Source organism: Salminus brasiliensis, chromosome 9, assembly GCF_030463535.1.
Source record: "Salminus brasiliensis chromosome 9, fSalBra1.hap2, whole genome shotgun sequence".
Lineage (NCBI taxonomy): Eukaryota > Metazoa > Chordata > Actinopteri > Characiformes > Bryconidae > Salminus > Salminus brasiliensis.
In genome coordinates, this window is record NC_132886.1 from 40,793,489 (window position 1) to 40,811,782 (window position 18,294).

At 43.4% G+C, this 18,294-nt stretch overlaps 2 protein-coding genes across 6 annotated transcripts in view; both read right to left on the reverse strand.

The window, feature by feature from the left end:
- The window catches only part of bcl2b (BCL2 apoptosis regulator b), a 54,504-nt gene extending 52,916 nt beyond the window's left edge, over positions 1-1,588 (reverse strand). For 4 of the 5 annotated variants that reach the window (XR_011980165.1, XM_072688474.1, XM_072688475.1 and 1 more), the window contains exon 1: positions 200-1,588. Coding sequence is in view for 4 of the 5 variants with exons in the window: in XM_072688474.1 (XP_072544575.1) it covers positions 200-685 (486 nt within the window). In the remaining variant the exon portion in view is untranslated. The remainder of the gene's footprint in view (positions 1-199) is intronic. The other variant, XM_072688473.1, reaches the window with a different exon arrangement.
- A 3,577-nt stretch (positions 1,589-5,165) lies between these two features.
- Positions 5,166-18,034, reverse strand: kdsr (3-ketodihydrosphingosine reductase). Its single transcript, XM_072688458.1, has 10 exons — positions 17,617-18,034; positions 15,710-15,799; positions 15,351-15,407; positions 15,182-15,247; positions 13,983-14,078; positions 13,139-13,330; positions 12,311-12,394; positions 11,686-11,769; positions 11,417-11,518; positions 5,166-10,662 (listed from the first exon to the last, which is right to left on the reverse strand). Exons 1-10 carry the CDS (start codon positions 17,803-17,805, stop codon positions 10,543-10,545), a joined length of 1,080 nt encoding a protein of 359 aa, XP_072544559.1. The 5' UTR covers positions 17,806-18,034; the 3' UTR covers positions 5,166-10,542.
- Between the last annotated feature and the right edge of the window lie 260 nt (positions 18,035-18,294).

Genomic DNA, 18,294 nt, shown 5'->3' on the forward strand with positions numbered 1-18,294 from the left:
AAAGCTCGACAAGCAGCGTCTGAGCCCAATCAGAGGCGGAGAGGGGAGCGACGTCATACTCGAGGGGGGCGTGGCAGTTGTGTGTGTGTGTATGTATGTGTGTGTGTGTGTGTGCATATATACCCGGAGCTCCAGTAGAACCTGCTGGAAAGTTCTAGATATGTTCCTACGTGCCTACGTGAACGGAACCGTTACTCACCCATCCGCCGTTGTCCCGTATCCACCCCCTCAGCACCGGGCCGTTCAGGTACTCGGTCATCCAGCGAGCCACGTCCCCGGCGATGCCCTCGGCGGTGGTCCTCCTCCGCTCCACGCACACCGCCGCGCCGAACTCCAGGAAAGCCACGATCCGCCCCCAGTTCACCCCGTCCCGGAACAGCTCGTCCGCCACCGCCGCGAAGCTCCGGCGCGCGGCTGCGGGCTCCAGCTCGAGCCGCCCGGTCATGTCGGTCAGATCTGAGCGGTACAACCGCTCGAGCTCGTCTCCAGCCTCCCGCAGAGCTCCGTGCACGGCCGGTGGAGCTGGGTGCACCCTCTTCTCCGCCACCTCTTCTTTATCTTCCTCCTCTTCCTCCTCCTCTTGCTCGTGGAGCTCCCACGCGTGACCGCTCTTGGCCAGCTTGTGGTGCAGATAGTTCTCCACTATGCCGCGGCTGTCGTACACCATGTCGTTTTTGCTGGCCATGTCTGTCGGTGCTGTCCCAATATAATGCGCACGAGACAACAGAAAACACACCCACTAATAATAATAATTATTACTATATAATAATAATAATAATAATAATAATAACGAACTCCCCTTTAGATGCAATGCAATGTCCAGCAAATGTCTTAAAATGTTGCAAGGTTGCAAATCATTGCATTTCGCGCGCGAAGGGGTAAAACGGGTTGCGAGCACGTTTAGCAACTTGGTGCACGCGCGCAGCCTGCAATGCGAGAAAATATAAAAATACAAACTCGGTTGCACTGCAAAATGCAACTCAATGCTGTGCAACTCAGCTGCAGTGCTGTTAAGGTGGTGCTGGGCTTGGCGGTGGTGGTGGTGGTGGTGCTGGAAGGTGTGTAAACCCAACCCACGCGCAAATACGCCCAAATACAACTCAGTTGCAATGCAAAATGCAATGCAATACAAAAAAATCCCCCAACTCAGTTGCAGTGCTAGTAGGCTGGTGTTGGTGGCGGTGTTGGTGTTGGTGGTGGAGAAGGAGGGTATATGAAGCAACCCCACGCGCCAAAACGCCCAACTACAACATTCCCAGCAGTTGCACGAGCAAGAAAAAAAAAAAAAAAAGCACCCACCTTAATATGTCAGTCCAGCTAAAACCGCCCCCCTCATGCAGACCCCGTCGAGTTTTCCCACGATCCTGCAGCGCGTGAGCAGAGCAGAGTCCAATCCTGGGAGGCAGGGCGAGGAGAGCAGGAAGAGCAGCAGAAACGCGCGTGAAAAACAGCAGTAACTAACCCTCCGCTGTGGTCCTGCCTGAGCGCGCGCGTGGCAGCGTCTGGGGGGCTCAGATGTCCCCCATAAGTCTGGCTAAGTTGAGTGTGTATGAGAGAGTGTGTGAGACTGTGTGTGTGTGTGTGTGTGTGTGTGCAGCAGCAGCTAAAAGCTACTGCGAGTCAAGTCCTGCAGGATCTGCTGCTGCTGCTCCTCCTCCTCCTCCTCCTCCTCCTCTTACACATCACTCAGGCATTTCCTCCGCGCTACGTCACCCATTCAAATCACCCTGTTGCTGTTTTTATCCATTCAAGCCATTCCTGCTGTGATACGAGCAGCTTTTAACCCCGCCCCTATTCCGACAAGCCCCGCCTCCTGCGCTGGGATCGGTCAGCAGAGCCTCTCCTCGACTCGCACTGTCCCCGCCCCCCTGTGTTATGATCGGTGTTCCTGCAACAAGATTGGGTAGAAGCGCCGCTACCCCTGCAGAATAATTGGCTAGTACAGTCTCCGCCCCCTGTGTTATGATTCCGGCAACAGTTTTGGCTAATAGAGCTCCACCTCCTGCAGAATGATAGATAAGTATAGTCTCCGCCCCCTCATGTTATGACTGGTATTCCTGCAAGTTTTGGCTAATAGAGCTCCTCCTCCTGCAGAATGATAGATAAGTATAGTCTCCGCCCCCTCTGTTATGATTGGTCTACTGTCACTATTTTGCAGCTAAACTGGTTAATATGATTGGCTAGTATAGTCTCCGCCCCCTCATGTTATGACTGGTATTCCTGCAAGTTTTGGCTAATAGAGCTCCTCCTCCTGCAGAATGATAGATAAGTATAGTCTCCGCCCCCTCTGTTATGATTGGTCTACTGTCACTATTTTGCAGCTAAACTGGTTAATATGATTGGCTAGTATAGTCTCCGCCCCCTCATGTTATGACTGGTATTCCTGCAAGTTTTGGCTAATAGAGCTCCTCCTCCTGCAGAATGATAGATAAGTATAGTCTCCGCCCCCCCTCTGTTATGATTGGTCAACTGTCACTATTTTGCAGCTAAACTGGCTAATATGATTGGCTAGCATAGTCTCCGCCCCCTCATGTTATGACAGGTATTCCTGCAAATTTTGGCTAACAGAGCTCCTCCTCCTGCAGAATGATAAATATTATGAATGCATTATGAATGGTTAGTATAGTCTCCGCCCCTCTGGAACATGATTGAACGTGACCCTCTTCCTGCAGCAAGATTAGCTAATTTGATTGGCTAATTCAGTCTCTGGCAAATATAGTCTCCGCCCTCCCTTTCTTATGACTGGTACTCTTGCAACAGAATTGGCTAATAGTGCCCATCTTTCTGTCCTTTGATCGGCTAATATAGACTCCGCCTCTTTGTATTATGATTGGTCTTCGTTTGGCTAGTCCCGTTCGAACCTCCTGCGCTGTGATTGGTTAAATGTCCCTGTTCGTGCAGCAGGATTGGAAAATGCGACTGGTTACTATTTCATGCAATCTGCAACTGATTGGTTAACTGGTCACTGTTTCTGTACCAGGACTGGCTAATATGATTGGCTAGTACCGTCCCCACATCTTGTGCTATGGCTGGTTAGTATTGTCCCCGCCTCCCTTGTTGTATCGCTGTTCCTGCATCTGGATTGGTTAGGTGCTTGGTTAGGTGTCTATGATTGGTTGGAGTTTGTCAGAGCTTGCAACAATCTTCTAGCCAATCCCAGCACAGGAGAGAAGAGCCTATTGAGGCAATCGGGGCACAGACACTTCTAGCCTTTCACCGCGAGAAGACGGGTCGGCGATGGTCATTTTGGGGCCAGGAGGGCGGGGTTTGCTGGAATACAGGTGGGAAATGAAGCACGTAGACAGTAGATCCCAGTTTGTTTGGGGTAATTGTTGTGTCTACATTAGCAGCAGGGCTTGGCTGTGAGACCTGGTGTCCCGGCCCGAGCGCTTGATAACCAGCCAGGCCTGCTGAGCTTTAATTTTATTAAAAATGTCAGTACCGGCTCCACGGACGCGCAAACAGCCCGGAGAAACAGGAGCGTAAATGAGCGTGAAGTTGGAGCAGAGCGGAATTGTGTTGGCCGGGAATTGGCTGGGACATTAGCATGGCTCCTTTGAACAGTGTGCGGCCTTTGATCTGTTTCAGCCCCTTGCTGTCACCCCCCGCTCTGAATATTAGGTAAACCAGCTCGGGCCTCATGAATAATTGCAGTGCTCATGCTCGGAATTGGACTGAATCATGCATATGAGCAGCAGGCTTTTGATGTGAGACCCCTGGTGGCCAGCCAAGGCCTCAGAAATCTGGTCGAGGGCGCTAGTTCAGTCTCCTTGCATTTCCTTCACTGGTGGGCAGGCAGGAGGCCTGTGCACTGCAACGCTTCTCAGTGAAGTGGACATCGGGGGAGCCCAGCTTGCTTGTTTTTCGTCCAGCTTCACTCCAGCTCTCTTGGACGTACAAGTCAAGGCCAGAGGCGTCCGATCTCTCATCTTTTTCCTTACATGGACTTTTTCAGTCGGTGAGGATGTGGATGATCCCTCTTCATGCCTCGCTGATATGGGAGTGATCAATTTTTAAGCAACAGTTTGATAAAACATCTCATTTGCATAATTGTTACTAGACTTAAATAAATCTTTGCGTTGACGATGAGCCTCGAGAACCCCAAACTTTTACCAGCTCACAAGATATCAGATATTTTTAATGAATCTATTTATTTATTCTTACTGTATTTATGACATTTATTCACTTCAACAGTACACAACTGGCACACTGGCAGCTGCCACTAGCAGGCTGGCAGTAGCCACAAACAGACGGACAGCAGGCACTAACAGGTGAGCAGCCGCTACTATTCCTAATCTCAGGGGCCGATCAGAGACTGTTTACTTTAACAATATATGACTGGCAGGCTGGCAGCAGGCACTAACAGATGGGCAGCTGCTACTGGCTGACTGGCAAAGCCACTTATAGTTAGCCAGCAGCCTCTGGCTGACTGCAAACAGCGACTAACAGACTCGCAGCCACTGGCTGAATATCAGCAACCATCAACAAACTGACAGCAGCCACCAACAGACTGGCAGTCACGACTGGATGAATGTCAGCAGCCACCAACAGACTGGCCGACACTGGCTGAATGTCAGCAGCCACCAACAAACTGGCAGCAACCACAAAGATATGCAAGAGATTTAAACCACAACTGTAACAGATAGTCAGCTTGTGGCAGCTCCATGGCAACAGCCACTAACTGACTGGCGAAAGCCACTGTGAGACCTGGTGTCCCGGCCCGAGTGCTTGAGCAGCCAGGCCTGCTGAGCTGGAAAAAGCCACTAACAGGCTAGCAGGAGGGGGTGGCAGCTGGAATTAGCCGCGTGGCAGCAGCCACTAAACCACTGATTGAGTGGAGATTCTTGATGTAGAGTTTAAATCTTTGATTAGCTGCTGGACATGGCAACTAATGCAGGCAGTATCCACTGGCTAACTGGAAGCTGCCAGTTGCAGATTGGCAGCTGCCACTACTAATATTTTCAGCTGCCAATCAGAGACTGAACCCCTTCTTTATCAAGCTTGGTCCATTTAAGCCCTTCAAAGCTTTAGAGGTCAAATGCTACTAGCAGATTGGTTCATGAGTTCAAGGTAGACTAGATCGATCAGGGGTCCGTAAAAGTTTTTGCGGAGTCAAGTTAAATGAAATAATTCATAACTGAAACAGACGCTTTCAGGGTAGTCAATTTTTGAAGATTCTTTTTTTATTTTAATCATATAAGAAAATAAGACAAAGCAACAACATCCTCCTTTTTTTTTTTAACTTCAATGGCACACAAGGTGAAAATCCGACAAGTTTGGCAACCAGAAACGAAGAACGACGAAAGAAAGCTTAGAGGGAAAAACGGTAGCGGAATGTGTCCAAGGCTGGTCTTATTCTTATATATTTTAAACGAGATGAAATTTACCTTAAATATCTCTTAACATCAAACAACAACAAAAGGGTAAACTAGAGCATGAGCGCGATCCAATCTGTCGAACACACCATGAGCACAGGCTTGATTTTGCATAGCTTTAAAAGATCGTAAAGAAAGAAGATCATTGCTTGTCTGTTAGCTACGTACCGGACTGATTAGGGTGCGTCGGAATGAGCAAGTGCTGTTAAATCTTCAGCCCCGCACGAGCCAGCGCCTGAACCGGAGCGGCTTGTGCCGGACGGCGAGCCTCGGGCCAAAAGTCCAATGAGAACGTCGTCACGGAGACTCATGCATTCTCACCTTCATACTTTGGTTCCATGTAAGACCTTAAAATTTCATCAACCAACAAAAATCTAGAAGTGAAGCGAACCCAAAAACAACATCGTCTCCATTTAGAAAGTCACGAAAAAACGTCGGGTGAAGTGTGAACTGTGGGCTCCGTTCCTATCGCTCTAAAAAAAATAAAATAAATAAATAAAAATAGAAGTGCTACAAAAGGTTCTTCTCTATTCAGGAACCATTTCTGTAATTTCCTGTAATTAAGATGTGATTCTTGAACTGATAAAGAACCTTAAAGAATCAAGAGAAGTTCTATTGGGTCTTTTAAAGGTTCCTAACACAATCTCTATGACAAACACGGTTCCTTAAGGAACCAAAAGTGGTTCTTCTATGGTATCCCTCAAAGAACCATTTGTTGCACCTTTATTTTTAAGCTCTACAATAAAGCTCTATGTTAAAGCAACAGTTTCATTAAAAAAATAATCAAATTTACTCAATTACACAGTCCGTATCCTAACGTAGTCGTTCAGCTAACGCGTTCGATGTTGAAAATTCACGTCTTCATTTTGAAACTTGAGCTACAATGCTAATACAGCTAATAAGTCATAGAATCTCATGTCGCTAGCACACTGCTAACTGCTCCATCACCTCAAACTGCATAGATTTGTTGACATTTTTTTTCCCACAGATTTACTTAAGTTGTTTCTGACGCTCATTTTTAAAAATTTAGGCTAAAGCTACTGATTTCAGCTGAGCCTCCATTACTTGTTGGCTACATTAGCTTCAGCGCTAACCAATGAGACCAAACAAACATCACTTAGCTGGAAGTCTACGGTAAAGCGGACATTGTGACAATGAAACGTTTCGTTAAACTACTGCTTTAACTGATCTCTTAAGGCTTAAAAATGGGCCTTTCGCGACTGTAGCTAGCGCGTGACCGCTGCGGTCAACTAGCCACGACCCAGGCTAAACGGAGCAGCTTAACGCGGTGAACAGAATCCCACCACATTCCTTCAACAGTTGATGACGGCAAAGGAAGACAAGAAGGAGTTCAGATTATCTACATTTAGCATTTATGAAGCGTTTAGCACAGAACGGGGGATTTATCTGGAAGGCCTTGTCCTAAAAAACGTCACATTAACCGACCCCATCGACTCCAGGTCATAAAGAAGCGGAGCAAAGGCAGCTTAAAGCTACAACAGCTAAAGAGACCAATCCGTAGATGAACAGTCAAATTTACAGCCCCCTCTTTACCCCAAATGTAGAACTTCAGGTCAGACCTTTCAGCTTCTTCAGCTTAGCACCAGAGCTATCAGGCTAACACAGCCGCTGTAGTTTCTACCGCAGCTAAGCAGTATGTGCCATTTTTATAGATAGCGGTGGGTCAGAAACCACATCCGCCAGTATAACTGTGTGAAAACCCCACATAGGCTGTAGCGTGACGCAGTTTGCGTGATGCTAACACGTGTAGAAAAGCTCCTATTATCTAAACGCCGTCCAGGTTAGCTGCATTAGCATCACAGTTCCAGTAAAAACAAACGAAAAACAACAACTTTTCATTCTGAACTTTCATTCTGAAGATTAGGTAAACTTGCAGTTAGTCAGGTTTAACAGCGGCAATCCCCGATATCGGACACTTCTGTGAATTGCGAATTTCCGATCTTTCTTTTTGCCAATCGCTTGGACTAAATTTCAAATATGCAAGCTCTCGCCTTAGAGAGGCCTTCAAACTTCTTCTGAAATCATACCATGTTGTAATCTTGCTCGTCTAGAGCGAAAATTAAGAAATTCGCAATGCTCGGATGTGGCCTATATGAAAGGAATGGCTGCTGTTAGCGGTGAAAGAGGCTAAAAGGCTAAAAATGCTAATGAAAATGTGGTAGAAAACAAACAAATAAACAATATTACTGACCGAAACTCGGCTATTGTTATAATTGTATTGTTTTCTATGTCGTTCTCATCAGTATTTTAAGCTTTTTAGCGTCTTTCACCACATTTAACTACGAAATTGGTGGCAGGTGCTCTCTTAGCCTCGCTCTCTTAGCTTAGCTCTCTTAGCTTAGCTCTCTTAGCTTAGCTCTCTTAGCTTAGCTCTCTTAGCTTAGCTCTCTTAACTGATTAGATGATGCTTATGGTCACACTTTCTTCCACAATGCACAGCTTAATATTATGTGCAAAACATGACTGCTAAGGTAACTAAGCTAAAAGAGACCCTGCCACTAATTTCATAGCTAGCAGTTAGTCGCGTAACAATGGCCACTTCCGTGTTTTGCGAATTTCCGCATTTACGCTCTCTCTTTCTGCTAATTAAAAAAGCCTAAGCTCTCACCTAAGAGAGGCCTTTACACTATTCGTATAAAACAAAAAATCACGTACACCATATGTAAACCTCGCCAACAATGTCGTAATCTAGAGCGGAAATGGTAACAAATACGTGCACCTAATACGTAAAAGTGTCATCGACATTGGGGATGGCTGTTAGTTTGCTAGCTAATAAGGCTGAATGTATGATCCTCTGATCGTAGTGACAGTGCCTTAGACAGGGCCTACTTTGCCATAATAATAATAATAATAACAATAAATTATATAAAAGAACCTTATATTTCTGAGTCGAATAAATCTCATTTGACTGGAACTGTTTTCTTCATATTTGGTTAGACTGGAACTATGATGCTAATGTCTAATGCCAATGCTAAGAACTAATTAAAATCTATAAGGGTTATAAGGTCAAGCTCCATACTTTGAATTTATTATGATTTTAAGAATCAGCGAAAACCCTGTAACACACAACAAGCCAATATCTAGGCCTAACTGTTGAGGTCTAAGCTTAGCAATGGCTAACTTCCCCTAGGAGACACCGGGAGAGGCGTTAGTCTTGGAGCTCCAGAGTAAAACTAAAGAAGCAAGCTTTAAACAGATGGACTACATAAGGAGTAAGTTCGGGGGGCTGTGAAGTAGAATTTGAGTGCTAGCGCGGGCGCTAACGTGCACACTGAATACCTTCACGCTCACGCTAACAGTTCAGACCTTTGAGTACAAACCCGCTCTGCTCAGTCCTGGCTAAAAAGCTCCTGTTCCTCCAGCGCCCTCTGCTGGCAAAGAGGCAAATCAACTCGAACCAGCGAGCCCTTGCCCTCACGCAGTTCAGTGGACCCTTAACAGCCCCTGAGGTCACCCGAAACACACATACACGCACGGGCACACAGTCACACGTACAGTAAACATCTCCAAACAGGACCCCCATACAGAGAATCGAGGATAAGGCAAAAATGGCAGACCCAGGCCGTTTGTTTATCCTAGAACACAGAAACTGTTCGCGAGTCGAACGAGTCGAGAACGCTGAGCGTCAGTGCTTTTATCTAGAACGGGGGGAAAAAGCGGCACTAAACAGAACTAAAAAGCAGGACAGTCGAGGTCACGACTCGCACAGGAATGTCAAACATTTACCTTTGCCAGCAAAGGTGATCAACCTGACCGGGACTGAAGCTCACAGAGGGACGAGGGACAGTGGGGCAAACTCTGTTTGTGTACGTGATTGATAAGGACGTTAAACTCGTATGGCACATGGTCACGTCTCTGTCTGAGAGATCCACAAAATTAACGCTTTAGACCCAGACTAAGCTCGACAAAGGCTTTTTTTTTTTTTTTTAAATGGCTTTTTCAGTTTAGTCCAGAGCTTAATCTACAGGCAGGAAAAGAGGAAAACCCATAGTGATCGCTTATCAAGTCTTAAAACCAGTGGAAGCAAAACCACCTAGCATGCCTTTAGCAGCTTGAATCTAGAATCTAAGATCTACGGCTACGTTCACATTACAGGCCTCGGTTCAGTTTTTTTTTTTGCTCAGACTGGATTTTGCAGCCCAGTAGTCTGCACCATCAGTCTGTATCATCAGTCTATCAGTCTGCATCAGTCTACATCATCAGTCTGTGTCAGTTTGCAGTCCGCATTAGTCTGGATCATCAGTTTGCGTCAGTCTATTAGTCTGCATCAGTCTACATCATCAGTCTGTGTCAGTTTGCAGTCCGCATTAGTCTGGATCATCAGTTTGCGTCAGTCTATTAGTCTGCATCAGTCAACATCATCAGTCTGAGTCAGTTTGCAGTCTGCATTAGTCTGGATCATCAGTCTGCGTCAGTCTACATCACCAGTCTGCGTCAGTTTGCAGTCTGTATTAATCTGTATCATCAGTTTGTGTCAGTCTATTAGTCTGCGTCAGTCTACATCAGTTTGCAGTCTGCATTAATCTGTATTATCAGTCTGCGTCAGTCTACATCATCAGTCTGCGTCAGTTTGCAGTCTACATAAGTCTTTATCATCAGTCTGCATCAGTCTATTAGTCTGCGTCAGTCTACATTAGTATTTTATCAGTTTTAATCAGTCTGCATATGATCTTTTGCCACTTCAGCCAAGTAATCTGAACGTAGCGTGTTCAGTTTCACCTGTGGTTGAGTGCACCCCCCCCCCCCCCAACCTCACTTCACTGTTTATTTAACTTCATCTTTCTTTTGCATGAAGAAGAAACAAAATCATAAAAAAAACACTTTCTATAAATAATTCTCATCTTAAGGTGGTGTGTGAACACAAACCCCTTCATTTCAGAAGCTAAAATTTGTCAGTTGCCAAAAATGAGGCTCCACGACCAAAAACTCTTGGTTCTAAGTGTACTGAGGTGGTCAACAACACAGAAAACGACAGTGACCACAGTATGCATTACGAAAACCTAAAAAGAAATGTTTTGTTTAGCGTGCAGTTCTGATGGTCACTGCCCATCTCAGTACTGTGTGTGTGTGTGTGTGTGTGTGTGTGTGTGTGTGTGTTTTTCTGTTTTGGGGTAGGGGGGCAAATCGAGTGGGAACTCCCTAGACTTTACTCTCGTTTATCGGCTGCTTTGGACTGCTCCCTCTGGATCATGCAGCGGCGGACAATGCTGTCGAAGCTGCCCAGGTAGAAGAGCGCAATGGTGCGGAACAGACCCATGGTCACGATCTAAACACACACAGATAGAGAGAGAGAATACAGTGAGCATAACACACACACACACACACACACACACACACACACACACACACACACACACACACACACACACACACACACACACACACCACAGCTGTTCACATGTCAGTGTATGCTGGGTCCTTTAGCCAGGGTGGACAAAACAGACATCCTCTATATAGCAAAAGGTAGCTGGACCTGCCACTAATGGCTACTTTTCTATTAGTTAATCTATTGATGATTTCCCTCTAAAAACGTTACACTGAATTTAAAATTCCTTTATTTTGACAAATGAGTGAATAAAAGTCAGCAGTATAGTAAAGTATCAGCATATTAATAGTCAGCAGTTAAGTGGGGTGTTTATACCCCTTATCAAACGTGTGCTTAAAATAATGACCGAACAGAGTCACTAGATATGGGTTATATCCAGTCCAAGAACAAAGTGCACATCACATCTGTATCATTACAGGTTCGATACAGGAAGCCTTTTATATAGGTTAGATTTAATCTGCTGAGTGTGAGTGTGTGTGTGTGTGTACAGGCATCAGGACTGGCCCATGAGACCAAACAGGCAAGGACACGGAATCCACATCGGCTTCCTACAGTGAAATAAGCCCTCAGTACTAATAATCGCACTACGACCATGCCCCCACGTCCCCATGTTAAATCTACCCCCAAATGTTTTGGCCACCGTATGGTCCTGTAATAATGTGGTCAGGACCACAAACGTAATGAGTAATGGTACCTGCTGCAGTCCCTCAGTGATGGAAGTGACGGGAGACATCCCACAGGTCAGAGCGGACAGCATGTAGCCGTCAGGGCCGACAGAACTGTTGAAGTTCCCCTGCTGTAAAGAGACCACAAATCATTGCCATGGTTTAACCCCTTAAGCCACTAGTCACCAACTACAGGGACTTGCGTACAGACTAATCTCCTTCCACAGCAGAAGGCGTGTACGAAGACCTGTACTCCAGCTAAACCGTGATGCAACAGGTGTGCAGTCTGGGTGCTTACCACAGCGTCTTTTACAATGACTTTGGCCACTTGCTCAGGCTGATACACTCCGGACGTCTCCGAGATCAGCTTGGTCTCTAAAGGCTGGATTATCAATCAGAGAGCATCGTTAGGGGTCAATCAGTCAATAAAAAAGGAAAGTAAGGAGCATGTATATAGCAAATATGATCATCACTGTTACAGAAAAATGGGTTTTCTCCAACTCCATGATGAACTGACCAATAGAAATGCTCCGAAATGACCTGGAATATTTTTCTTTCCATTGAAAGTTGCTGTTTTGGAAATACAAGGTTTTCTCATGACAGATATGATAGGTTCAGCTTTCACTTTAGCGCCACAGAATTCAAGCACAAGCTTTAGAATGAGGCACAATGCAGGGGGACGCAGTTCATTTACATAAATCTATTTATCATAAATCTAATTTATATAAAGCCATATTTAAGGACATGTACATTAGGGGCAAATAACAAAAATCACTAAAAACTACTATAGTAGTACTTTTTTTTAAAGAAATAATTAAAAAACTAATTACTGGACAGAGACGCGAGAAACATTCGGTATCTAAAGTCTGCCTTTGCTGCTTTAGCTCTGGACCTGTGATGCTATGTGGTGCTAATGAGCTCACCTTAGTCTTGTTCTCCTCCGTCAGGCATGGTGTGTCCGTGTCGGGAGGGTAAGACAGCGTGACGTAGATGTTATAAGGCTTCACCTAGTGGAGAAGTAGAGACACAAACGTTAATAAACAAACAGCAGAGAGCCGAACTGAGCCCGGAGGAACCCTCTTCATTAATTACAGTTACTGATGCTAATGAGACGACGTTGAAGCTTCATATGCAAATAAGCATTTCTGAGCTGGAGCAAACTGAATGCAAACACAAGCACCTGTTTAAATGACGGGCGGGTCAAAGTGTGAATAATTAAACAACTCCTCGACAGGACAAAAACATTAAATATGATTTTCTGCACATTTAAGACAAAATTAGTAGAGATTAATAGAGAATATTATTATAACTTGTAAAACCGAACATTAAAAAATCTTTTTTTTTTTTTTACAAATGGCAAATTTGAAGTAATTTATAACAATAATATTATTATTTCTTTTTTTACAGTTTGTTAAATTAAGCAGATGACCAGTCAGTTCCATCAGTCCAGACTCAAAAATTCCAGGCCCCTAAAACTATGCGACACTCACTACCTGCAGGGCCACCATGTGGCAATAATATATATATATATATATATATATATATATATATATATATATATATATATATATATATATATATATATAATAATTCTGTAATAATGTAATTATATTTACACAGTATTTTATGTAATAATGATAATAATAATAATGATAATACGAGGATTACTATGTAAATAATCCAAAACTTGAAAAAAATGAATAACTAATGAATAAGAATATAACAATATTAATGATAATAATACAACCTACCTCCATCTGCAGAGCCTCAGCCAGCCCCCTCAGGGCAAATTTGGAGGCGGAGTAGGCCGTGTATCCGAACAGGCCGATCTGTCCGGCCTGAGAGGAAACAAACACGACCCGGCCCATCCTCCGCTCCTTCATCGTGGTGATGACGGCCCGCGTCGGATACACGCTGCCCAGATAATTCACCTCCATCAGGCTCTGGTGGACACACACACACACACACACACACACACACACGCACACACACACACTTTTTATAGATTAAAGCGAAACGCTGCCCATCAGCTAAGACAGGTGTAGTAAGTTAGTTTCTTTTAGCTTTACTCTGGAGCTACGAGGCTAACGTAGCTATCAAGTAACAAAAACCTACAGACACCAATTAGCATGATGCTAACTGCACGTCTGAATCATCACACTCTCTCCTCAGACAGTGTGGAGGTGATCAGTAGGCTCTAATAGACTGGATTATGTGTCTATGATTATCTGTGTCCATGAACACGGAATCTGTCCACAGTCCATAAAGTGGTAAACATGAGGTTGCAAAAACAAAAGGCATATATATATATATATATATATATATATATATATATATATATATATATATACACACCTGTTGAATATATATTTCTGTTGCCACGGTAACAGAAAAAGGTGCGTCTACACTTTCGATGTTTTTATTTTTTCTCTATAATGTGAATCAGGCAGGTGTTCTTTATACTGTCTCAGAATGTCATGATGAGATCTTCTCAAACAAGAACTTGAGGTTGTGTTTTTTAAGAGGCTCAAACTAAGCTGCTGATCAGGATCCGCAGGTCATCACTGCTCTGACCAATAACAATCCCAGACTGACCCGGAAGCGTTCAACGTCCACCTCCTCGAACTTTCCAGAGATGGACGTCCCTGCACAGTTCACCAGCATGTCCACCGGTCCCAGCTTCTCTTGAGCCTGCAGGACACACACACACACACACACACACACACACACACACACACACACACACACACACACACACAAAGAATCAGACTCTGAAACCCTAATGTTCTAGATAGCACACAAAATACAAAATAGGACTCAATCTCAGTGAGGGTATCTGAGAGGGTCTAAACTCTAACAATACTGTCTGATTAATATGTGCTTATTATTGTAATTACATTTTCTTTTTATATATGCTGAACATATAAATACTTGTTAAATATTGACATGAGTAATCATTTTTTATGTACACCGAATATATAAATATTTATCAATAAATACTGACATGCATAATTGTTTTAAAATAAACAAAAAATATAAATACGATATTATTTGTATTATTATTATTACTTTTAAATACACTGGGTATATAAATACAAATTAAATATTGATGTGTGATATTTTTTAATATTCTAAATATAAATATTTATTATTAAATATTGTAATTTTTTTTATTCTGAATATATAAATATTTATTAAATATTAACATGTTTTTATTTTTTTATATTCTGAATATATACATACTTATTGAAGATCACATTTTTAAATAATTAGACATATGATTATTTATTGAATTTTGACATTTGTAATAATGTTTTCAAAATAAGCAGAATACAAATACTTATTATTAAAATTAAACATGTATTTATTTTTAATATAATGAGTATACACATATGACTGGAGAAGCAGTGGATTTTAGACGGTTAAAACAGCAGGTTTATATGAATTTGTCTGAAAATAGTCTAGAACTCTGACCAACTGCATGTCCCACTATGTTACGTAGACAGAGTGCAGAAAATATTCATATTAATATTAATAATTATTATTAGTTTTTTTTTTTTTTTCGTTTTTAAAATCGGACACTGCTAGTGCTTCCTGCCTGGGTGTCAAAATATTAACACTTGCAGTGCATCGTGAAAACATGTATCTCCACAGTACTGCTGCTGTATCGCCTGCCTCAGCACCTGCCTCAGCACCTGCCTCAGCACCTGCCTCAGCACCTGCCTCAGCACCTGCCTCAGCACCTGCCTCATGAAATATTAGAAATATAACATCTCGCATTTGTTCTGACATACCTGCTTTATCACACTCTCCACTTGGCTGTAATCTTTGGACACGTCGACAGAAATGCACAGCACCACCTGAGAGTCAATAAGCAATCAATAATCAATCGAATGATGATCAGAAGCTCGTAATCTCAGCGAAAGGCATCCAGTGTGTCTCCGCGTCCCGCTGTGATCGTACCTGTTTATCGTTCACTGCGCACTTCTCCACTTCCTTCTTAGCCTGAACCAGCTTGCTCTGCGGAGAAAATTATGAAAAAAAAATTATTACGATTATACTGGAAAAAATATTGGCACCCCTGCAGGCCAGCTGGAATCTGATAGGAAGGTGATTGAGGTTCTTTAGATTTGTCTCTTCCGTCCACGTCCAGGGAGGTCAGCCGCCACACCTGCAGCCCTGAGACGGTCCGTACATAGAGGTGCAGGGGTGCCAATATTTTTCTTAAAATCACACAAATAAAGTCCTTTTTTTTTGCCAGACAGACTAAAAGGAACGATCTGCAGTTCTAGCTACGAAACATCAGACCCACAAGTACTCACCTCATCACGCGCCACCAAAGTGATGAAGGCCCCTTGCTTGTAGCACTCGATGGCGATGCTCTTCCCAATGCCACTGCTGCCACCGGTCACCTGTTCAATTCACTCATTATTCTTTCTCTCTTTCAACCTGTTCAGCTTCACTCATTCAGCATTTTTTGTTTTTTTTTACATTGGAAAAGGTTCCTCACACAGAGACACACGCCTCATTAAAAAAGGCTACAGTTGTCTGAAGCTGTCTATTCATTTTGAGGATTAAGACAACAGGTTCTCAAGGTTCTCAACAAGTTACAAGACAAAGTCCATCTGCTGTCCATTCATCCATCCATCCAACGAGCCTTTCTTTTTTTATCCGATTTGCCCCCCAGATCGCCAATTAACCCCCCCTCTCCCAACGCGCCTGGGTGGAAGCGGCTCCAACGCCAAAGATGCAAAGACGGGGAGAGAGCAAGGCCAACTGTGATCTCTCTGGGCCTCGGCTGCCGACGGCTAGCAGCATGACCAGGATTCGATCCAGCGATCCTCTGATCATACTGACAGCACCTAGTCTGCTGGACCACTCGGGGCCGAAATCGAGCATTTCCATTAAACAATATCCACAAAACAGCAGCGTTTCAGTTCTCAGACAGTTTAACTTTTTAAATATTAAATTTAATATTAATTCTATTAGGTGTGCTTTACTCCAGATGCTGTGCTTTACCCAGGCTGAACTAAACTGAGGGTTGCGTAATTGGTGGTCCAAATTGGGGAGAAAGTGGGCAAAAAAATCTGATACAATAAACAGAAAAAATATATATTTTATTTCTATTATATTTATTTGTGTATATATATATGAAAGATTTGAGAGTATGAACTGGGTAGGAAGGTAGGAAATGGGGAAAAGCGCATAAACTTAAAAAACATAAAAATATATCAAAAACTATATCAGAAGCGTCAGATTCTTAAAATCAAATGAATCTAATTGGTTTTAATTGAACCAATTGATGATCTAATAAACCCAGTCTTATCACACAGCCTGTAAGGAAACCTGCAGCTGATATCCTCCATATGCTTACTGCATTATTACTGTACATTATGATACGTTCAAATATCATCATATTGCCCAGCTCTAGTACACTGTGTTAATAATTATGGATAAACGGACCAATATAAATTCTCTAAATGACCTCTAATAAACTTTTCATTTCACCTGACTTCCATTTAAAGCTATTCATCCATTTGTTCACATGTTATTCATGTGTTCTGTATATTTTTCAGCTTATATATTAATAGGGTGTGAAAAAAATGCTTGTTTATTTGTATATATTCCACATTAAAGACACAAATACTGCATTAGATATTTTGTCACAGTCCAGCAAAAACCTCGTATGTCCATTTTTGCTGTTTTGTTTATGTATTAATTCACTTATTTAGTGCCTTTATAGAGTATTTACTAACTGTGAGGGGCTACACATCTCCAACATCTCATCCACAGCTGTTTTAATGTGGCTGGGATCATTTTTCATATAAAAAAATGATTAAATATGAAGAGCTATGACAGACAGCTACAGTTAATCAGAAATAGATTGATTCTATGGAGATGAATTATTAAACGTGAACATGAAAATGAATGAAAGTATTTGCTAAACCACTTATATTCACTTATTTTAACACATAAACTCTATTTAAGACATTAATATCTTATATAATGGTATTAATTAGTGATTACACTCTTATATAATTGGCTGGCTATATTTTATCCCACCTTAAAAAAAAAGCACCTGTAACTGCTGGAGTATTTAAGGTGGTCATTCAAATAAAAGGTTGATATTAATTGATTATGATAATAATAATAATAATAATTAATAATTAATAATCAGACTGCAGACTGATGAGCTAGTTCAGCTGCTGGTTAGCTTTAGCAGTCTTACCACGACGTGGGCCCCGTTGAGCTTCAGAGGTTTGGGGCTTATTAGAGGAGATATCATGTAGAGAAGCAACACGAAGGCCACGACGAAGGCAGCGGCCACTAACAGCATGACGAAAGGCAGGAGCGGCCACCAGGAGCTGGGGAAGAGCCAGGCCGAGACCGCGGAGCTCCAGCCCGGGTCGGAGGACATGGGGCTCCGGGCGGCTGCAGACAGCCAACGAGCTCACTAACGCGGTGTGATACGGAGCCTTTAGGAGGCGAGGGCCGCTGCTCAGCGGTTCAAGGACTCTGGGGTTAATAGTCGACGTGCCGGGAGCGTCAGCGGCGGGAACACACAGCGGCTTAAACACGAACGACTGACAGAACCGACCAAAACCGACCAAAACACAACACAACATCTACTGGGGCACTTGGACGGGAGTCCTCGGTCGCTTGTGGGATTTGTAGTTTTCAGCCTCTGCCCTGGCGCTTGGGGACGTTGCGGAAGGACTACATTGCCCAGAGCTCAGCGCCGCGGCTCGGGCGAGCGTTTCAGCGCTTTATGGGATTTGTAGTTTTCTGGTTTCGCCCCGCGATTGAGCGGGCTGTAAAAGCTGGGATGAAGGACTACAAATCACAGAACTCCGAGTGACCGCGGCTGGAAACGCGCAGTTAAGGTCGTTTTTGGCATTTTTAGTGT